General features: G+C 37.6%; 1 protein-coding gene across 1 annotated transcript in view; it reads right to left on the bottom strand.

Moving 5' to 3' along the window:
* Positions 1 to 217: 217 nt before the first annotated feature.
* The window catches only part of znf462 (zinc finger protein 462), a 50,561-nt gene continuing 32,836 nt past the window's right edge, over positions 218 to 17,942 (bottom strand). Inside the window, exons 7-13 of the mRNA XM_042394854.1 lie at positions 16,150 to 16,347; positions 12,400 to 12,655; positions 12,138 to 12,277; positions 10,432 to 10,655; positions 7,505 to 7,811; positions 6,008 to 6,149; positions 218 to 4,225 (exon numbers count right to left, since the gene is read on the bottom strand). Of these exons, the coding sequence (XP_042250788.1) occupies positions 4,006 to 4,225; positions 6,008 to 6,149; positions 7,505 to 7,811; positions 10,432 to 10,655; positions 12,138 to 12,277; positions 12,400 to 12,655; positions 16,150 to 16,347 (1,487 nt within the window). The 3' untranslated portion in view covers positions 218 to 4,005. The remainder of the gene's footprint in view (positions 4,226 to 6,007; positions 6,150 to 7,504; positions 7,812 to 10,431; positions 10,656 to 12,137; positions 12,278 to 12,399; positions 12,656 to 16,149; positions 16,348 to 17,942) is intronic.

The following is a 17,942-nucleotide window of genomic DNA, read 5'->3' as shown; positions in this document are numbered from 1 at the left end:
GAAGTGATATTATGCGTGATATCAAGTGTATCAAGTCTGCAGAAAACATAAAGTTATTTTACAAGGTAAAAGTACATCATGTTCCCATATTTCTATATTTGAGTGATCACATATAGCTCAGTTAATATCTTAGTGTTAAGCAAGGAAAAGTAACATTTTAGAGGCCTTAATTGTACATATCAAAGGAGAAATTGTGTTTACAGAGAGAAAAACCCAATTAACCGTTATCTGATAACTTTATTATCAAGTTAAAAAAAGACAATGAATTACAATATTTACAGAATATCCAGAGATAAATGGAATAAAATTGTAAACAATCATCCTAGGCAACATCACAACCCACCATCAGGTAATCAGATTTATATGGGAAGAAAGGCAAGAAGGAGAGATTCTAGTGTCAAACTATGGAGACAACAGTCTGAAAAGAGAAATGCATCGGAAACAAACTAAACATATATACAAGTATCCAGTGTGTTGTCAGCAGGGACTTAACTTTGGGTAAATTGGGAATATTACAGTCTAAAGACTGCACACAGTGAGGGATTCATAGTCAGTTTCTATTAAAATGATCACAGAACAACAAACAATTTTGGGTTGACAGCTTCATTACCCAGATTGTCCCAATTTATCATCCGGTTTTTACACTGGGCTTTCAAGCTGGGCGACAAGCTGCCTTACAAAGCTTATTTCTACAACAACAGTTTTACTTTCAAAAAGCTACAAGCTGGTTCTGTAAAACAGAAAAAGGGGGCTTTGAGGTTCAGCACCAACTCAACCTGTTTTTAAGGTACAATAAGGATTGAAGAGCATGGCAGGGCTGCTACATTCCCACCTATTGTTGAGTGGGTAGACTATGGGCAGGCCTACTTGGAGCAAGAGAGCTGCTGCCCTTACTGGTCATGGTTAGAAGATACTGGAGTGTCAGATGGGAGACTGGACATGAGTGAGCTAGATCTCAGAGGGATCTACAGGTTGACTGGAAACCCAGTTGGTGACCGAGCCCAGAGGACCAAGCAGTTAAGGTAAACGCTCCCAACGCAACTATTTTTTTTTCTTGTGTCTTTCTTTGCAATGTTTTTCCTCTTCACAAATAACGCCCTGGCCATTAATTAGTAGGGAACTGCATCATTGGCTTTTACGTGTTTAAATATGGTACAACCACACTGCTCTTCCTATCTGCTCGTTCCCATTACAGTACAAAAAGGAGATATTTTTCATTGTAGCCAGACATTGTACAACAGCGTAATAATGTTGGATTGGGGACTCAAAAAGCCCCTAAGGGTTATCTATCATCTTTAGATTTCTTTTTTTTCTATTTTTTTCTTTTTTTATGAGAACACCTAAAGGAAAAAAGGGTTAAAGTATCCTTTCTGAAACACCACAGTTCAAACACTTAACGAGTAGTTTTGTTTTCTATACATGGCTGCAAACATGTAGTTTACCTGGGATCCACCCATAGAACTCCAATTCTAAAATTCTATTGTCCAAACCCAGATTTCCCATTTCCATCAATGGTTCAACGCTCAGGAAAGACAATCACAGCAGCAGCAAACACAGCAGGCGTAGTAAATATTTTGGTACCAAGAACACAATAACAATTTATTGTGTTTCTCTACAAATTTCATATTGTAGTTATCAGCCATTTCATTTCAAACTGTTTAACGTTGCTTATTGGTCATGTTGGAATTTTGACATAAATTTGACTTAATTGCTATTCATTTCTTATAAGGCTTAAGGGCATTCAAGCAGCAACTTGCAACAAATACAATCTCTGCCTTTTGTCAACATCAACAATGATAACTTTGTCTAAAAAGAAGAAGACAAATGCAGGCTATGACAGTTGTGTCGATACAGGATAAGAATTTAAAGGGGTTTAAGTTGGGGGATTTGACACCTTTAAAAATTCAATCTTCACATTACAGTCCCAGTGGCACATATACTTTATATATGTGGGGGAAAAAAAATGGTTTCAAAGCTTTCTGCCCAGGTTACACTTGTCTTTTCAGTGTATCCGATCACGTCAAAACTGAACCATAGACTGTTAGTCCGTGGCATCAGCCATATGTTTCTGAGGGGACGTTTTGAAGGCTAGATGTGAGTTAAATGCTTGATGTCAGCCTGTCATCCAAATTTGGACAATGTGGCATAACCTGTATGGAGTTATGGTAATCACCAGGGCTGACTGTGAAAGGCCGAGACACCTGTCAATCAAGCAAATATACTTCCAAACATACCCCCTTTAGCATGGAATCTCATTTGTGGCGCTCACAGCATTCATAGAGACTATTTCTTCAGTAGAGAGTATGAAACCTGTAGATCATCCACAGTAATGAGACACTGCTTGTGGACTGAGATGTTGAATTCTTAAAATGTATTCTTTTCAATGCTGTAAGCACCACCAAACCTAATTCCATTCACTACTTTTATATACAGGAAATTAGAGATGGATACAGAATCTGGGCACATAAGACGAAACTATCTACATGTCCAGACAACAGTAGAAGGAAGTGAGAAAATATGTCTTTTTTTATTCTAATTTTGTCAAATGTGACTTTCTATTTTGAGAGAGAAGTTGGGTATTTTCCTAGTAACTTCTAAACAGGGAGTTTTCTCAAAGCCATATGGTGGCCATTAGAGGAACTGCATTTTAAGGCACTTAGGCACTGGCTTCAACACTGAGCAATGGTGATCAACACTTCAGTACATAGTATGGTCCGATTCTGTACACAATGTAATCCAGTGAGCCAGACCCAATAAATTGGAATAATTTTTGTTCTGATTTCTGTCTATGGTGTTTCAGCTCCTCTGACTGATTTGAGGTGGCTTCTGTGCACCAATCAGGAATATATTATAGAAAATTAAGTTTTGAAACCAAGTTTTCAGGGGTTTTCATTGTCATGTATGGATACACATACAGTACATGGAGAGAGCTGGATTCCAGCACATCCATACACAGTTTTTGCACTGAAAAGACAAGTGTAATCTCTCTCTTTTTGGTCATGATGCCACTATTGATTAAATCTGTAGTCCTGTTCCAGGCTAACCCTTATTATTCTCAGCTTAACGGACACCTTTATCGTATGGTTTCAGTCATGACACATTAAACATACCTCTGTTGTTATATAAATCTGCTGAGGGCACAGGTTAACTATGATATTGATAACCTGGACTACAAACAACATAATGTATTACATGGGGAAGGTAGATTTCAACTAATCCCATTATTTCCACGATTTCATCAGTGAAATAACTGAACAATGAAACAGTACAGTCAAAATGCTAAGGGTGCCACAGGCTGAAGGCTTATACGTAGTATAATATTAAGGGACCTAAAATATAGCAATTTGCTACAAACATTGGGGTAAATTGTCAGTATTTCTACGAATGAAGAAAACGGGATTTTACTAAAAATAGTTAAGGTGCGACTCGTCCTCAAGGAAAACTTCTACACATTTAACACAAGGATATGATGGAAAAAATCTCAAATTTCAACAAGAAACAAGAAAAGGTAGCTCTACAGTGGGCCATAGTTGTAAATGCTTTCATATCGTATTTGTTTCTTTTGGGTAAGTTTACAGTACCCCTGTTTTGGAGTATAAGGGGGAGTGTAAAAGGTGCTTCAAATAATAAAATGCTAAATTTAGTTCATCGTTTTGGACAACATTCTTTATAAATAGCTTAGTTTTATCTAGGTGGGATCTTTCACTGTAGATTTGACCAGAATGTCAGCAATAAAGAGTTCTGTTCACTATTGGTTACCAATATATTAAGATCTGTCCTAGGGGACCGCCCATTTAAAGAGCTCAGCCGTTTTATGCAGCACAACCTAATACTTATATATGTAACACCTAAAATCTAATAATGCGCCAACTCATAAGAAGTCACTTTTTTTCAGTTTCGATATTTTTGTTTCCTTTAACGTCCTATTTTAAACATCCAACTCAGTGCTGATCCTACCCAGTTTTATCATTTTCTAGCACAATATCCAGAGAGGCCACAATCTGTTCAACCAAACTGTTGATCCTTTTTGGTGTCAAGCATTTCTTTGTCTTCCATATACTGGCTTTGACTTCTCTGTGATGGATCCGCAGGGTTCCCTTCCTCTTTTGTGTTGCTGGACAGGTCCAATCCTGTGTCCATCAAGACAGAGGAGCCGGTGGAAGATGGAGCTGAGGCCTCTATTGCTGAGGTGGTGCTGCTGTCCATTCGACTGTTGTTGACCATCCTAAAAAAATGAAGCAGAGAATGAAAATTGTGCTTTTAAAATGTGATGCGATACGACTAAACACAAACCAAATGACAGAGGGGGCTTGATTAGAAATGAGCAGATATACAGTAATAAAAAATTGTGTATTAAGAATCATAATTTCCAAGTCTGAATGCACAACCTGGATGATTTGCCAAATCAAGACTAACCTCAAAGGGTATATTGTTTGCACAAAGACCAGAAAGATAGATAAAGAGGACTATGGTAAAGGAGGAAAGGACAAAATACTTCTCACAGCTCACTGACGCAAATTCACAAATCCCCAAGTTACTATTTAAGACTATAAACTCTCTTTCTTATTCACCACCCTCCTTGTTCCTATGAAGTCTCTGGCACTGAGAGATGTGAGACATTTTTGTCCTTTTTTTGCTGAGAAAGTTGCCAGCATTAGAGCACTAATCTTGCCATCTCTGTTTATCTTACCATACAGTGAGGCATCTCAGGTTTTTAATTCGTTTAGTCTCATATCTCAGTCTGACCTATTGAGGACGATTAATGGCATGAAATCTTCCTCTTCTGTTTTAGATGTTTTACCCATTAGACTTTTAAAACAGTTTCTCCTATTTTTGCATCTGATATTTTATCAACATTAAATAAGTCTTTATCCTCAGGAGCTGTTCCTACTATTTTTAAATCAGCCCTTGTTCAACCACTGCTGAAAAAAATGAATTTTAATCATTTTAGACCCATATCTAGATTGCCCTTTCTTGCTAATGTATTTAAGAAAGTGGTCTATTCTATACTTTACAGTCACAGCATATTAATTGATCAACTAAATCATTGAGTAGGTGCAACTGGGACTGCTGTACACTACTGAGAATGTCTCAACCTAGCAATGCAAATATTACCTGTGGGGTTCAGCAGGGGTCTATTCTTGGTCTTTACTGTTCTCAAACTACATGCTATCATTGAGTTGCAACAATATTTCTTTTCATTGTTATACTGACGATACACAGGTATATTTGTCCATGAATCCATCAGACCTCTCCTCGGTTACCTCAATCACAACATGTCTTGCACACATAAGGGCCTGGATGTGTAGTAACTTTGTGATGTTGAATGGTGATAAAACAAAAGTGATAGTGTTTGGTCCTAAGGGTGAGCTTTGATTCTGAATTGAATGTCTTTACACTTAGCACTATTACTAAGTCAGCTATCTGTCTTGCTAAGGAGCATCACCAATATTAGATCCTTTCTTTCATTCAGTGATGCACAAATCCTGTAACTCACTATTTGCTGGATTGCCCCGGTAACCGATTAACCGCCTCCAGCTTGTACAGAATACGTCCACTAGGGTTCTTATAAGAAGTAGAAAATATGAGCACATTTCTCGCCTCCATGCACTGGTTAACTGTGATGTTCAGAATTGATTTTAAAATCCTACTGCTTGTCTTGAAGGCACTGATTGGCCTTGCCTCATCCCACATTGTCGACCTTGTCAGTAATTACACTCCTGTTCAAATTTGGGATCTGCTGACCAGCTGTTGTTGTTGTTGTTGTTCCCCATGGCAAGAATGGAAACAAAGGGTAGTAAGGCATTTGTTTTTATTCTTATTATTCTTATTTTTTATACCTTTCTTTTAGATATTTATTTATTTTTATTCAATTTCTTAATTGTGCCGAAATTATTCTATTTTGTAATTATGGTGTGCATGACAGGATTGGCTGGGGAGAGATAGGCTCACACACAAAGAGAGAGTACAGAAGAGGAGAAAGGGGAAAATGAAAAAAAATACTAACATGCCATGTCGAAGGACATGACGTTCCCACTCGAAGCTGTTGGTGAAGCAGCGGCCACAGAACTCACAGGGAAGACGCTTCTCTGCACCGCTCGGCCCAGAGCTACTGCTGCTGCTACTGCTGGTGGGAGATGCAAGGACCCCTGGGAAAACAGAATTTAAATAATTGTTTATCCTTAGAATAGTAACTTCATAGGTTTCCTATTTGTTACAATATGACATATTTACTGCTACAGTTTATTTATTGTCATGCAATTCATATTCCACAAGTAATTATACATTAATCACTGAGTAAAAATGCTTAATATATTAGAAATTCTGGCTATGTAGACCAGGGAGGATCAGTATATATTGGTATTAAATCTACTTTTCGCTTTAGTGACCATGTACATTCAGTGAATTATAAACTTATGGCTATTTTAGGAGACAAGCTGTGCTCAAGCAGAACAGCTAAAACACATTACAAAGCATATGTATGTATGTTATGGGACTTCCAAGATAAACGATATACTGAAAGAATGTTTGTTTTCTTACTTCTGGGCACATTTATCTGGCTTAAAAAGAGACACATGAGGTTTTTCCACAAAGATCACAATTTGATATGAAATAACCGAGAACACCAGAGAAAATGGCTTTTCAGCAGATAACAATTTACAGTGTAATCCCAGTAGGTTTTCAGTTGTGCAGTAGACTCATATGGTATGGCAGCCAAACAGTACCCAGTAGTGTTCTCTGTTTACCTTGACTGTCTAGGTGTGAAATGTGTGTTTGCTCTTAGAGTATTTACCACCAAACATTGATCTTTTACTGAGGCAAAATATACTGTTCGAATAGTTTTAAGGGATTTTTACTGTAGTTGTATTTGACAATCTGATCTAATGTAGGATTCAAACTTTCTGATACTATAGAGCCAAGTAGAGAGAAAATTATTTTACAACAGTTACTGACACACAGGATTAGGAGTATCCTCTTTTGCTCATTAGCATTCATTGTGTCTGTGATGTTTTGGGAACAAATATGCCCTGATCATTGTTTCATGTTTATTTTAAGTGTACAACGACTATTAGATTTGTTAATATAATGTGGTATTATCTGTTTACATAGCTCTAAACGTCTCCTTTGGATATGGACATTGTCTATCTCAGTGGTTCCCAAAGTGGGGTGTTGGAAGATTTTTAGTCATTCAACATTTATTGTGTATTTATTGTGCATGTTATTATTGTTTCACCCTGTTAAATCAATTACAATGTTTTCAAATATATAAAAACAGAAGTAATAAGCAATAAATATCAAAATCGAGCAATAACGTTTAATATGCAGTAACATTACAGCTAATGGTAACTCATGGTTCCCAGTTGTCATAGTAACACAACAACCTTTGTGGTGTCGGGTTCCATGATCAAATTTTTCTTATGAATGGGTGCTGTGGTCTAAAAAGGTTTGGGGACCGCTGGTCTATCTGACAACAGTGTAAGGATGAGTGAGGGTGGATATTCACCTTGTATGGCGGGCTTCTCTTCTTCTACCTCCTTGACTTCATCTTCTTCTTCTTCCTCCTCCTCCTCTTCTTCTTTGATGTTGTTGTCTATCTCTTCGTCATCCACCTCTCTCTGTTCCTCCATCATGTTCTCCGTAATTTCCATTCCTTCATCCTCCTCCTCCTCCTCCTCTGCAGCAACTTTTCCATCTACCACCAAATCCATAATTTCTCTCTCTTCTTCGTCCTCTGTGCTGCTCCCTTGTCCCTTTATCATCTCCAGCTGGTCCAGGTTGACCCGGCCCATCAGCTCAAAGTTACGGATAACCTGATCAAAAACAGGATTGTTTTATAAGTCTTTGTTATTTACCATTTTTATATTTAATAATTTACCAGAGAACCTCAAGAATAATACATACAATATAAATTCTGGAGCCTCTTTATGCAGATTTCACAACAGTGTTGAGATATTAAAGTTGTTGTTTCTGCTTGGGTGTTTGGTATAGTAGCTATGTTTCTCTGATCTATGTTCATTCATTGTAACACAAATGAATATCCTGCCCATACACACAATTAAAACCATATTAAAAATAAGTAAATGGTTTTTCAATTATAGTTTTATGTTCTGGAGCAAAAAAATTGCCATTAATGAAATTTATAGTAGCCGACAGTGCTAAAACAACTGGGTTGGCCGGCTTTTTGAAAGTAATCATATATTTATTAATTCCAGTGGCAAGAAAATAAAATTAATCTACTGCCTGGTGTGCAATTAAGACCCACAACTCAGGGCTCCGTGAGTGCTAAATGATTGCTTTATGTAGTGGATAATGAATGATTTAAAGCTTTTAAAACATGGCTCAAGTGCTTTAAGGCACTGTCATGCTCAAGTATCTATCCTTCTTTTACCTTTATCTCCCAAACAACTTGAGGAGCAAAATTTCTGTGCTAAATGACGGCTTGAATGAGGAGGGTGCTTCACTCCCTGTTAATGTGCTGAGAGAACCACATTTAATTGAATGTATTGTGATGTACTGCTATACACGGTAAGAAATGATCTGAAAAGGTGCCGCCTGTTCATAAGTAAAAGACCTTTCCACATCCAACTGATAAAAGAAATCTGATTTCACATTTCTTTTCAGAAACGTACACTCACTGATTATTGGTAGCGGAGTTGTCTTGATCTGTTGTGTGCCACTAAATGTACCTCAAAACAATTATTTTAGTATTCTTTGATTTGCAACATTTGACTTTATCTGTCTATGAATGAATTATTTTCTTATCTCTTATCTTTTATTATCTGTTTCTATTCATTATATACTGTATAAAGTACCCGTTCATCCATTCACCCATTACCTGTACCCACCTATTCCTGTTTTAAGTAACAAGTAACAGTTGGGCAAAAAACAACGATCTGTAAAGAATGAGAAACGATAACCGGGTGCCCTTTTAAGTTTAATGTACTATAAACTCCTAAAATACCATCTGCCTTCTGAGATCAACTCATGAATTATCCTCGTTCAGGGAGACTGAGAGACGAAACCTTTTCTCTCCTGGATATGTTTAGAATATACTGAGTCTCAAGCAATCTGATATGTATGCAGCAAGTCATCTTATTCCACTGTATCATTCAGCAGCCATTTCTCTGATATTTTTATCTCCTTATCTGTCAAGATGCAATATGCAGTTTAATTTTGGCTTTATAAGCTTGTGTAGCAATGTTATCTGTCATTTGAATAAATCTCTTCCATAAATATTCACATTCAAGGACGCTAAAAGGAAGAAGTTTGCTTAGAAAAATAAGACAAGGAGGAACAGAGACGCTCCAACTTAACTTCATGGCTCAGAGACTCAGGAACTCTCTGTAGCTAAAACCAATGGTGTGTAGGAAAATACAATTGACCCCTTGCCCAAGGCGCTGGAGAAAGTTAAATTAATCTATATAACCCAGATTTATCTGTGACTGTATACAAATGTTCATACCACCATAAAGATATGGTCTGTATTGTTTTTCTATGGTAGTTTATGGCACTTATAACACTTTTTTTTTTTTTTTTACTACTGTCTGTCTTACCCAATGTGCCATCCAGGATAGACAAGTAGAGGAGGGGAAACTTTAAAGACCAGAGGAGCAAAGAAGAGCCTTTGTTGTGCAGTTGATGAATGCCATAATGTGCATGGATAGACAAGAGTATTAGGTTTGTACGGTTATGTTAGAATAATCTACGTTCAGTGTTACAGATGTATGTAGAGGTTGATGATTTGCTGCTGTCAGTCTAACCTCCAGTATTGAAAAAGAATAAATTTATCACAAAAATACTGTGGCCCACTGTAATTGGAATATAATAAAGATTTCTCATCCAATAAAGTTTTATTACGCATGTTCAAAAAAATAATATCACATGCAAAATAAATGACAGTTGAAGCATTAACAGGGTTTTTCTTTCCTGCCTGTCTTAATCTAATGTGGGTTGATTTGGTTTTCACTGTGAAACAGCTGCAGTATTCCCATATAGATACTGGGAATAGCTCAATTATATTTTAACTGACACACAGTAAGTAGTTAAGCTGCTCTAAACTCTCCATTTGGACAGTTATGACTCCGTTTTAATACTTTTTGCCTGTAGGTTCCCTTTCTATGCCGCTGTATTAAAAGAGTTCCACTGCACTTTGGTGGCATAAGACAAAACTTTTTTTACTTGCCTGACTATAAAGATAGTTTCTTTTAGGACATGCATCAGTTCTTTTCATATGTTTTCAAGATGTTAGATCTTTTTTATAGTCAGTAAGTTTTATTTAGGAGTTTAGGAGTAAAATGGGATTTAGCATAATATGCAATCTCCTGATGCTAAGGCCTTATAGTGTATTTAAACAGTTTAAATACACAGTTCTAAACATATTACATAAAGTATATCAGTTTACATTTAGTTACACATGTGGACTCAACTGACCTTGTGCTCAAGGCGAAGATGCTCCTCTAGCTGGCTCCGTCGACTGCTGTCATAATAGCAGAGCTGGCACTGGTAGGGTTTGATCTCAGCATGCTTCTGCAGGTGCAGCTGCAGGGCCTGGTCACTGGAGCATGTGAAGGTGCATTTGTGGCAACGGAACACCAGGCCCTGAAGGTGGCGTGACAGCTTGGAGCGGCTCACCTCCAGTGGAGCCACACGCTCCTCTGATGGAGGAAGAGGAGAAGGTTGTTATGGATTATTAGGTTGGAGAGAGGGAAGGGAAACAAGAGGAGAGCAGGGGAAAAGGAAAGAAGAAGAGCAGAACACACCCACACACACGTACAGACAGCTGTAAAGGAAACAAGGTAATCACAGTAGCCGTTACTGTTTGGTGGTTTTGATATTTTCCCTGTTTCATTGCAAACATTTCCTCTAGATAACTGAAAATAGCCTAATAAAAACTACCCAAAAAAGTTTTGTCAAACATCAGAGCAGTTCCATCCCTCTGTGCTTGCTTTTAAAGGACCAGTGTATAAAATTTAGTGACACCAAGCGGTGAGGTTACAGATTGAAACCAAATGAATACACCTCACCTACCCCTCCCCTTCAAAGTGGGTAAGAGAACTTCTGGTGGCTGTGAAACTCATGAAAAATGTGAAAGGCCCTCTCTAGAGCCAGTGTTGGTTTGTCCATTCTGGGCTACTGTAGAAACATGGCGGTGCAACATGGCGGCCTCCATGGAAGAGGACCCGCTCCCTATGTAGATATAATCGTTGTCATTTGAAGGTAATGACAACGATTCTTATTTTCATAGGATTATACACTAATTAAAACATACTTATGAATATTAGATTCCATTTCTGCCAAGTCCTTTCCACTAGATGTCGCTAAATCTTACATACTGGTACTTTAACCTTTCATTTTCAGTTCTGATGAACTGTCTCTTACAAGCAAAGCCTTCATTGAATAGCTTCATTTTTGTACTATTTTTATAACTTGTGTTATTATTATGTCTATATTTTATATACTGGAACACAAGACGCACAGCAAGGTTGTTGAGAAAATTTAGTGTTCAGTTTTTCAGCCATTCAGGAAATATGTTTGAAAATATGTTTTACAGGGTTATGAGGTTTTCACTTGACTGTGATAGCAAATATGCTTATTCCAAGAGTTAGACAAGAAGATCGATACAACTCTTATATCTGTACAGTAAATATGAAACTGGAACCAAGAGTTAGCTTAGCTTAGCTTAGCACAGAGACTGAAAGCAGGGGGAACCAGCTGGCATGGCTCATTAATGGCAACATTAATAAAATACACCTATCAGCACCTCTAAAGGTAATAAATTAATGTAATTAATCTGTATAAAAACGGAAGTGCAAAAATAACAAGTTGCTATGCTGCATTCATATAGTTCAAACTGTAATCTCAAGCAACTGAGAGAGAAAAAACATTCTCCAACTTGCCTCCAACTTGTAATTCAGAGTCGAAGATATCGATCATTTCTGACAGTGATGATATCTCTAGTCCAGTCTCTGATATGTTCTAGTCTTTATGCTAAGCTAAGCTAATGGCTGCAGGCTGTAGTTTCATATTTACCATACAGACATGAGAGCAATACTGATAGTTTCCTCTCAAAAATGTCAAACTATTCCTTTAAAAGCACAGCTTTCTGTGTCCCTGGTTCCATTTTGCATGATGCGTACCTCTGTGCAGGACAATGTGGTCAATCATATTGCTCTTGTGTTTGGTGTGGTAGAGGCAGAGAGGGCAGCGCAGGTCTTTTGGGAGGTCCTCAGGTGCGTTGTTGTTGTGACCAGCCTCCACATGCATGGTGAAAGTATTCCTGAGAAGGAGTCAAAGACAGAGAGAGGGATCATTTAACTACTATTTTTTGTACAGGTGAATACTCATGTATAAAATATCAATATCATATTTTTTTTTTGTCAACTAAAAACGTTTCCTTACTTGTAGCAGGTGAAAAAGGAACAGTCTTTGCACTTGAAGAGCTTCTTGCCACCATGGCGGTCCCTGTAGTGCCGGCGCAGGCTCTGCATGTATCCAGAGCTGAACTCACAGAACTCGCAAGTGAGGACGCCGTCTGGTCGATTGTCAGCCACTGTAGAGCCACCAGGTGTTGAGCCGGAAGACATTTGACTGCGGGAGGCCAGCTGGTAATGACTAAGCTGCTGACGAACATCCGCTGGCTCCAGGTATGATGGGTCTGAGACAGGGGCAGAGAAATGGGGAGGAATTTGCTTTTAATTATACTGTAACACGCTGTATGGATTTCTGTGGACATGGAAAACCTAAATTAAATTAAATTCTAAATTAAGAACTTGCTGGAGTATATTCCTCTTTCATGATTATTTTCTAACATAGACAAGAAGTAACAACTGTCTTTTTTGCTTATTTCAAGAGGATTTGGGCTCTGACTTAGTGCTGCAACGATTAGTTGATTAATCATTTAGTTGATCGACAGAGACATAATTGGCAACTATTTTGATAATCGAATAATTGTCATTTTTTAAGCAAAATGCCCAAACATTTGCTGCTTTTGGCTTCTCAAATGTTATGATTTAATGAATTTCTTTGTCATACATGATAGTTAACCAAATATCTTTGGGTTTTGGACTGTTGTTTGGAAAAAAATAAGACATTAAAAGATATCATCCTTGACTCTGGGAAATGATAACTGGCATTTTTACCGCTTTCTGACATTTTAAAGACAAAGCGATTAATCGATTAATGGAGAAAATAATCGTCAGATTAATTAATAATGAAAATAATCATTAGTTGCAGCCCGACACTAATTGTCAACCCACAAAAATAAAAAATCAATGTACATTTAATACTGTTATTCCAATGCACATGGAAGCTGTCAAGACGATGAGATTTTTGCACAGCAGGATGGAATTTAATCTGCATTATGCATCTTTACATCTCTTCTATTCTGTCAATGAGAGATGTCTGATTATTCAAAAAGACAAAGCATATATTTTGTAAATATACATAATATTTAATAAGAGGTGATTAATTTCATTCATGTGTGGTGGACAGCAGTTGATCCTTTCCTCTCCTAAGAAGAAAGGACCCCCCCCCCCCACCCCCCACTCACTGATACAGAAATGTTACTGTTACTGTCATCATTTGTCCCCTACCTCGTTCCCTCCTCATTCCCTCTCTCAAGAGTCTATAATATCAGTGAGCAAGCTCATCTTTTCATCCTACTTTGAGCCTCCAACACATCAATAAATAAACCACAGTGACACTAATAGAATATCTATCCATGTGAAAAATGCCTCATTCAGCAGTCGGGAGTATATGAAAAAGCATGGAAGAAAAAAATAAAACTTTTCTTTTAAACTTTAAAAAATGCTTGAGATCCAATTTCTCACTTTTGCAGAAGAGGCAGGGGAATTCATACGAATCAAACAACGCCACAGTTGATTCATGTTTTTAATATCCTCTCTGCATTGTGGAGATGTATGGAGATGAGATAGTAAATTCTGTAGTACTGTGGTATTGTGTCTTCTTGAATGGATTGAGGGCCAAAACTATCTATTACATTGCACAAACGAGAGGTGGAATACTTCTGTGAGGGGTTGAAGAAGACGGATGAGCAGAAGAACGAGAACAATTTCAAAGGACTTGGGTCTTATTTTCATAGTTTTGGGCAGGTACAGGTTTAAACAACTGCAGCTACTATATATCAAAACAGTTTCTCAAGAATTCTAGTAAACATCACTCCCAATAAGAGGCAATCACATGGTAATATTTTCAGAACACATTTCATTTTCACCAAAAGAGAACAAACTCTCTGTATTCCACTGCAAATACCAGAATTTTACAACTGAAGGTAGCTAGTTTGGCACGGTAGAGAGATATTCAATATGTCAGCTCTGCTCTTTCTCTGTGCTTCATTTGTCTTGGTAGGGCACAGCTGACAGTGGTAGTTGGTGCATTGAGGAATGCTGCCCTGCTTCAACTCCAGGGAAGATTCCACAGCTCCAGCAGCAAGGTGACAGCTGCTGCCAAGAACAGTCTGGAAGCTAAAGCAGCGGCTGCACAGCCACTAAAACACCTAAAACTGGCAGCACATCAAAGAGTTAACTGCTGCACCTGCAGTGAAGGTGTCTCTTTGACTGAACATATTCCTAAAATTCTTATATAATTTATCCAATCTGTGCACACAGCCCTTTTCAAGACTATGTCTATGACACAGACTTGTTGACTATATCTGCTGATTTTCTAAATTTATTGCAAATCTAAATCATGTCACATTAATAGTATAAAAAAAAAACCTCATAGATGAAAAGGCCCACCATAAAATGTAAGATACAAAGTATCTATGGGTCACTATTTTCCACAAAATATCAAATATGATGATTTTGTTTGACTTCCTGTGTATCTGTCCAATTACGTTTGAACCCCTACACATTTGGCACAATGTGTTAAAAAGGCTGTATCTCCCACACAGTTCTTCCAATATTGATGTAAACCCCCTCAAATTAAAGTTGAGACTTGCACTTTAATGTAGTATCCATCCATTATTTTATTTCAGATTCTATGTGCTGAAGCACAAAACCTGAAGAACAAAAAATGTGTAACCATCCAAATACTTCCTGTCTGGACTATAGATTATATAGGCTACATAATGTATATACAGTACTGTGCAAAGGTTTTAGGCACTAAAAGTAGTGAGAATGCTTACAAAAATATTGCTACAAATTGTTTTAATTTATCAATTAACTTCTTACAAAGTTGAGTAAACAGCAGAAACCTACATGAAATCAATATTTGCTGTGAGCAGCTTTGCCTTTAAAACAGCAGCAGTTCTCCTCCGTACACTTCAACACAGTTTTTAATGGTAACTTGCAGGTAAGTTGTTGAGAAAGAATGTTCTTCTGTGGATTTATTATTTAGGCCATGTCGGGCGCTTCTTCATGTAATCCCAGATTGACTCCATGATGTTGAGATCAGGGCTCTGTGGGGGCCATACCATACCATCTGTTGCAGGACTCATCATTCTTCTTGTTGCTGAAAATAGTTCTTTATGACTCTAGCTGTATGCTCGGGGTCATTGTCATGTCATGAATAAATTTGGGACCGATCAGACATCTCCCTGATGGTATTGCATAATGGATAAGAATCTAAACATCTAGGGTGCCTAAAACTTTTGCACAGTACTGTAGATACTTAAGAGTTGCAACTATTAGTCAAGTAATGGATTAGTTGATCAAGAGAAAGTTGATCGGCAGCTACTTTGATAAATAATTAATAATTTTAGTCATTTTTCAAACAAAAAATGCCAAAAATTTGCTGGTTCCTGCTTCTAAATTGTAAGGATTTCATGCTTTTCTTTGTCATATAATGATCTTTGAGTTGAAAAAAGGGTTGAATAAAACAAGATATCTGAATACATCTGCTGAACTGTGAGAAATTGTAATGGGCATTTTTAACTATTTTCTGTTATTTCATAGACAGAATGATTCATTGAGGAAATAGTTGGCGATAATTTTATGTTTATTTAAAACATATCAATTAAATATTAATATATAGAAATCTCCTGTGAACTCATCTGGATACTAAACCCTCACAAAGCTGAGGAATTCTGGTTTAAGCATTCTGCCAAAATAAAGATTTTCCAAATCTGGCCAAACAAGTGTATCATATGATCTTACGTCTATTAAAATGACATTACGCATGATCTCATACCATCCGGGGTCAAGGGAGTCTGCTCTGTGTTACCGGCCAGCCGGGAGGGCCTGAGGGCGCCATGAGCAGCCTGGGTAGCAGCCCGGAGTTTGTGGAGGGTCAGGGTCTCACCATGGTCTCTCAGAGAGTGCTCCTTCAGCTGGCTGATGGTCATAGAGGAGAAGGGGCACGACAAGCACTTGTACATGTGCTGCTCACCTGAAGGAAAAACACAAATCATAAGTCAACATAAATGATGATATTGGGCTATATAATTGAGAACTCAACCAACCCCTACTATATATAAAAGATTCAAAAGGAATATTAGATTAGGATTTGCAGAGACCTATAAATGGTTGTAAATACTCATGGCGATAATAAACAAATCCTCCACTGCAAACAAAGCAATTTCCCTCTGAGCCAATCTCCAACAAATATGTCACCTTGTACTCACTTATTGCTCCCTTTGCACTAATTAGTCAAATTTTGACACATAGACATAAACTTATAAACAAACACCTTAAGTCAGATCCAGATCGCAACCCTCCAACATGTACATTTCTTGTAATTTGTAAGTCAAAGTTGATGGTATATTTATCCTAAACAGCATCTACAGCACAGTATGTTAGAGGCATTACAGTGTTTACGTGAAACTACTATCATTTTAGAATAAAAGACCCTGAGTGTAAACAGAGCCAGAGGGCGGAAAGTCTGAATGGGAGGCAAAATGTCACTGAGAAACTTTTTTTTTCTCCATAATTAGCATGAAGCTTGTTAGCTAGTTTGACTGATCGATGTTGTTTTTCAATGGAAATGGCAAACGAGACCTGAGTTGACTTGGCTGACTTCATCTGTGCACATTCATTGAGTAACATTAACTGGAGTTTTGTACAGGATGTTGAGCCGGGCACAAAAGACAATGTTCCATACAAGGTTACAATAAGCTATTAGATGACTCACGTATGCTGACCAATTCTTCATTGATTCATACTGCTACAGTATATGACTGTATTGTACGGATGCAGTTGTGGCTACTGTGTGTGTTTGCCAGATTTTGGAGGATTTATAGCGTTTTGCTTCTTGTTCCTGTTGAATATATTTACTTCATAACCTAATGCAAGCAGCACACTCAGGGGTGCAGCCATCACAACCAAATCTGATGGGATTGTAGCATGTTTGATAAGGAAACCACTTCCTTATATAACTGTTTCTGGTAAGATTATTTGGAATAAGACAGCTCCTAGATGTGGATGCGTCAGTCCAAAGTATCTTTAGCCTGCTGGAAGACAAGCAAGCACACAAAGCAAAATAAATAAGCCACAGTGATGAGATTTTATTGTTTCCAAAATCATCAAACCCAGCTTTTCAATTGTAATCGCCTCAAAATGCAATTAACTCTTACTGCTGTTTCTTGTTCTTTCAAATCAGACAGCCAGGAGCTCTCAAATGCCTTTTTGAAAATTGGCTTTTTCTAGTTCGCCAAAGATTGTTTCTTTTTCTCCTCTATCCAATTGTCAGGTGGAGCTCTTTTGCATGTGCTTGTATGTGTATGTTTTTGGATCAATGTCTGCTGTCTGGCTCTCCGAAAAACAAAAATGATCACAAGCGAAGACGTAAATCTAACTAGACACCTGTGTGCCTTCACCTTTATAGCACGCTGCAGGTTTCTAACCATATACTCAAATAGACAATATTAACAATATATTCACCCTGTGCTAAAATCTGAATCGAAATATGATTATTTTGGATGTGCTTAATTAGGTGTACCTAATGTGCTCAGTGAATGGTGAAGCTCCTCCTCAAGCTAATCCACT

Source organism: Thunnus maccoyii, chromosome 19 (genome assembly GCF_910596095.1).
Source record: "Thunnus maccoyii chromosome 19, fThuMac1.1, whole genome shotgun sequence".
Taxonomy (NCBI): Eukaryota; Metazoa; Chordata; class Actinopteri; order Scombriformes; family Scombridae; genus Thunnus; species Thunnus maccoyii.
This window is presented reverse-complemented; position numbering and strand designations above follow the sequence as displayed.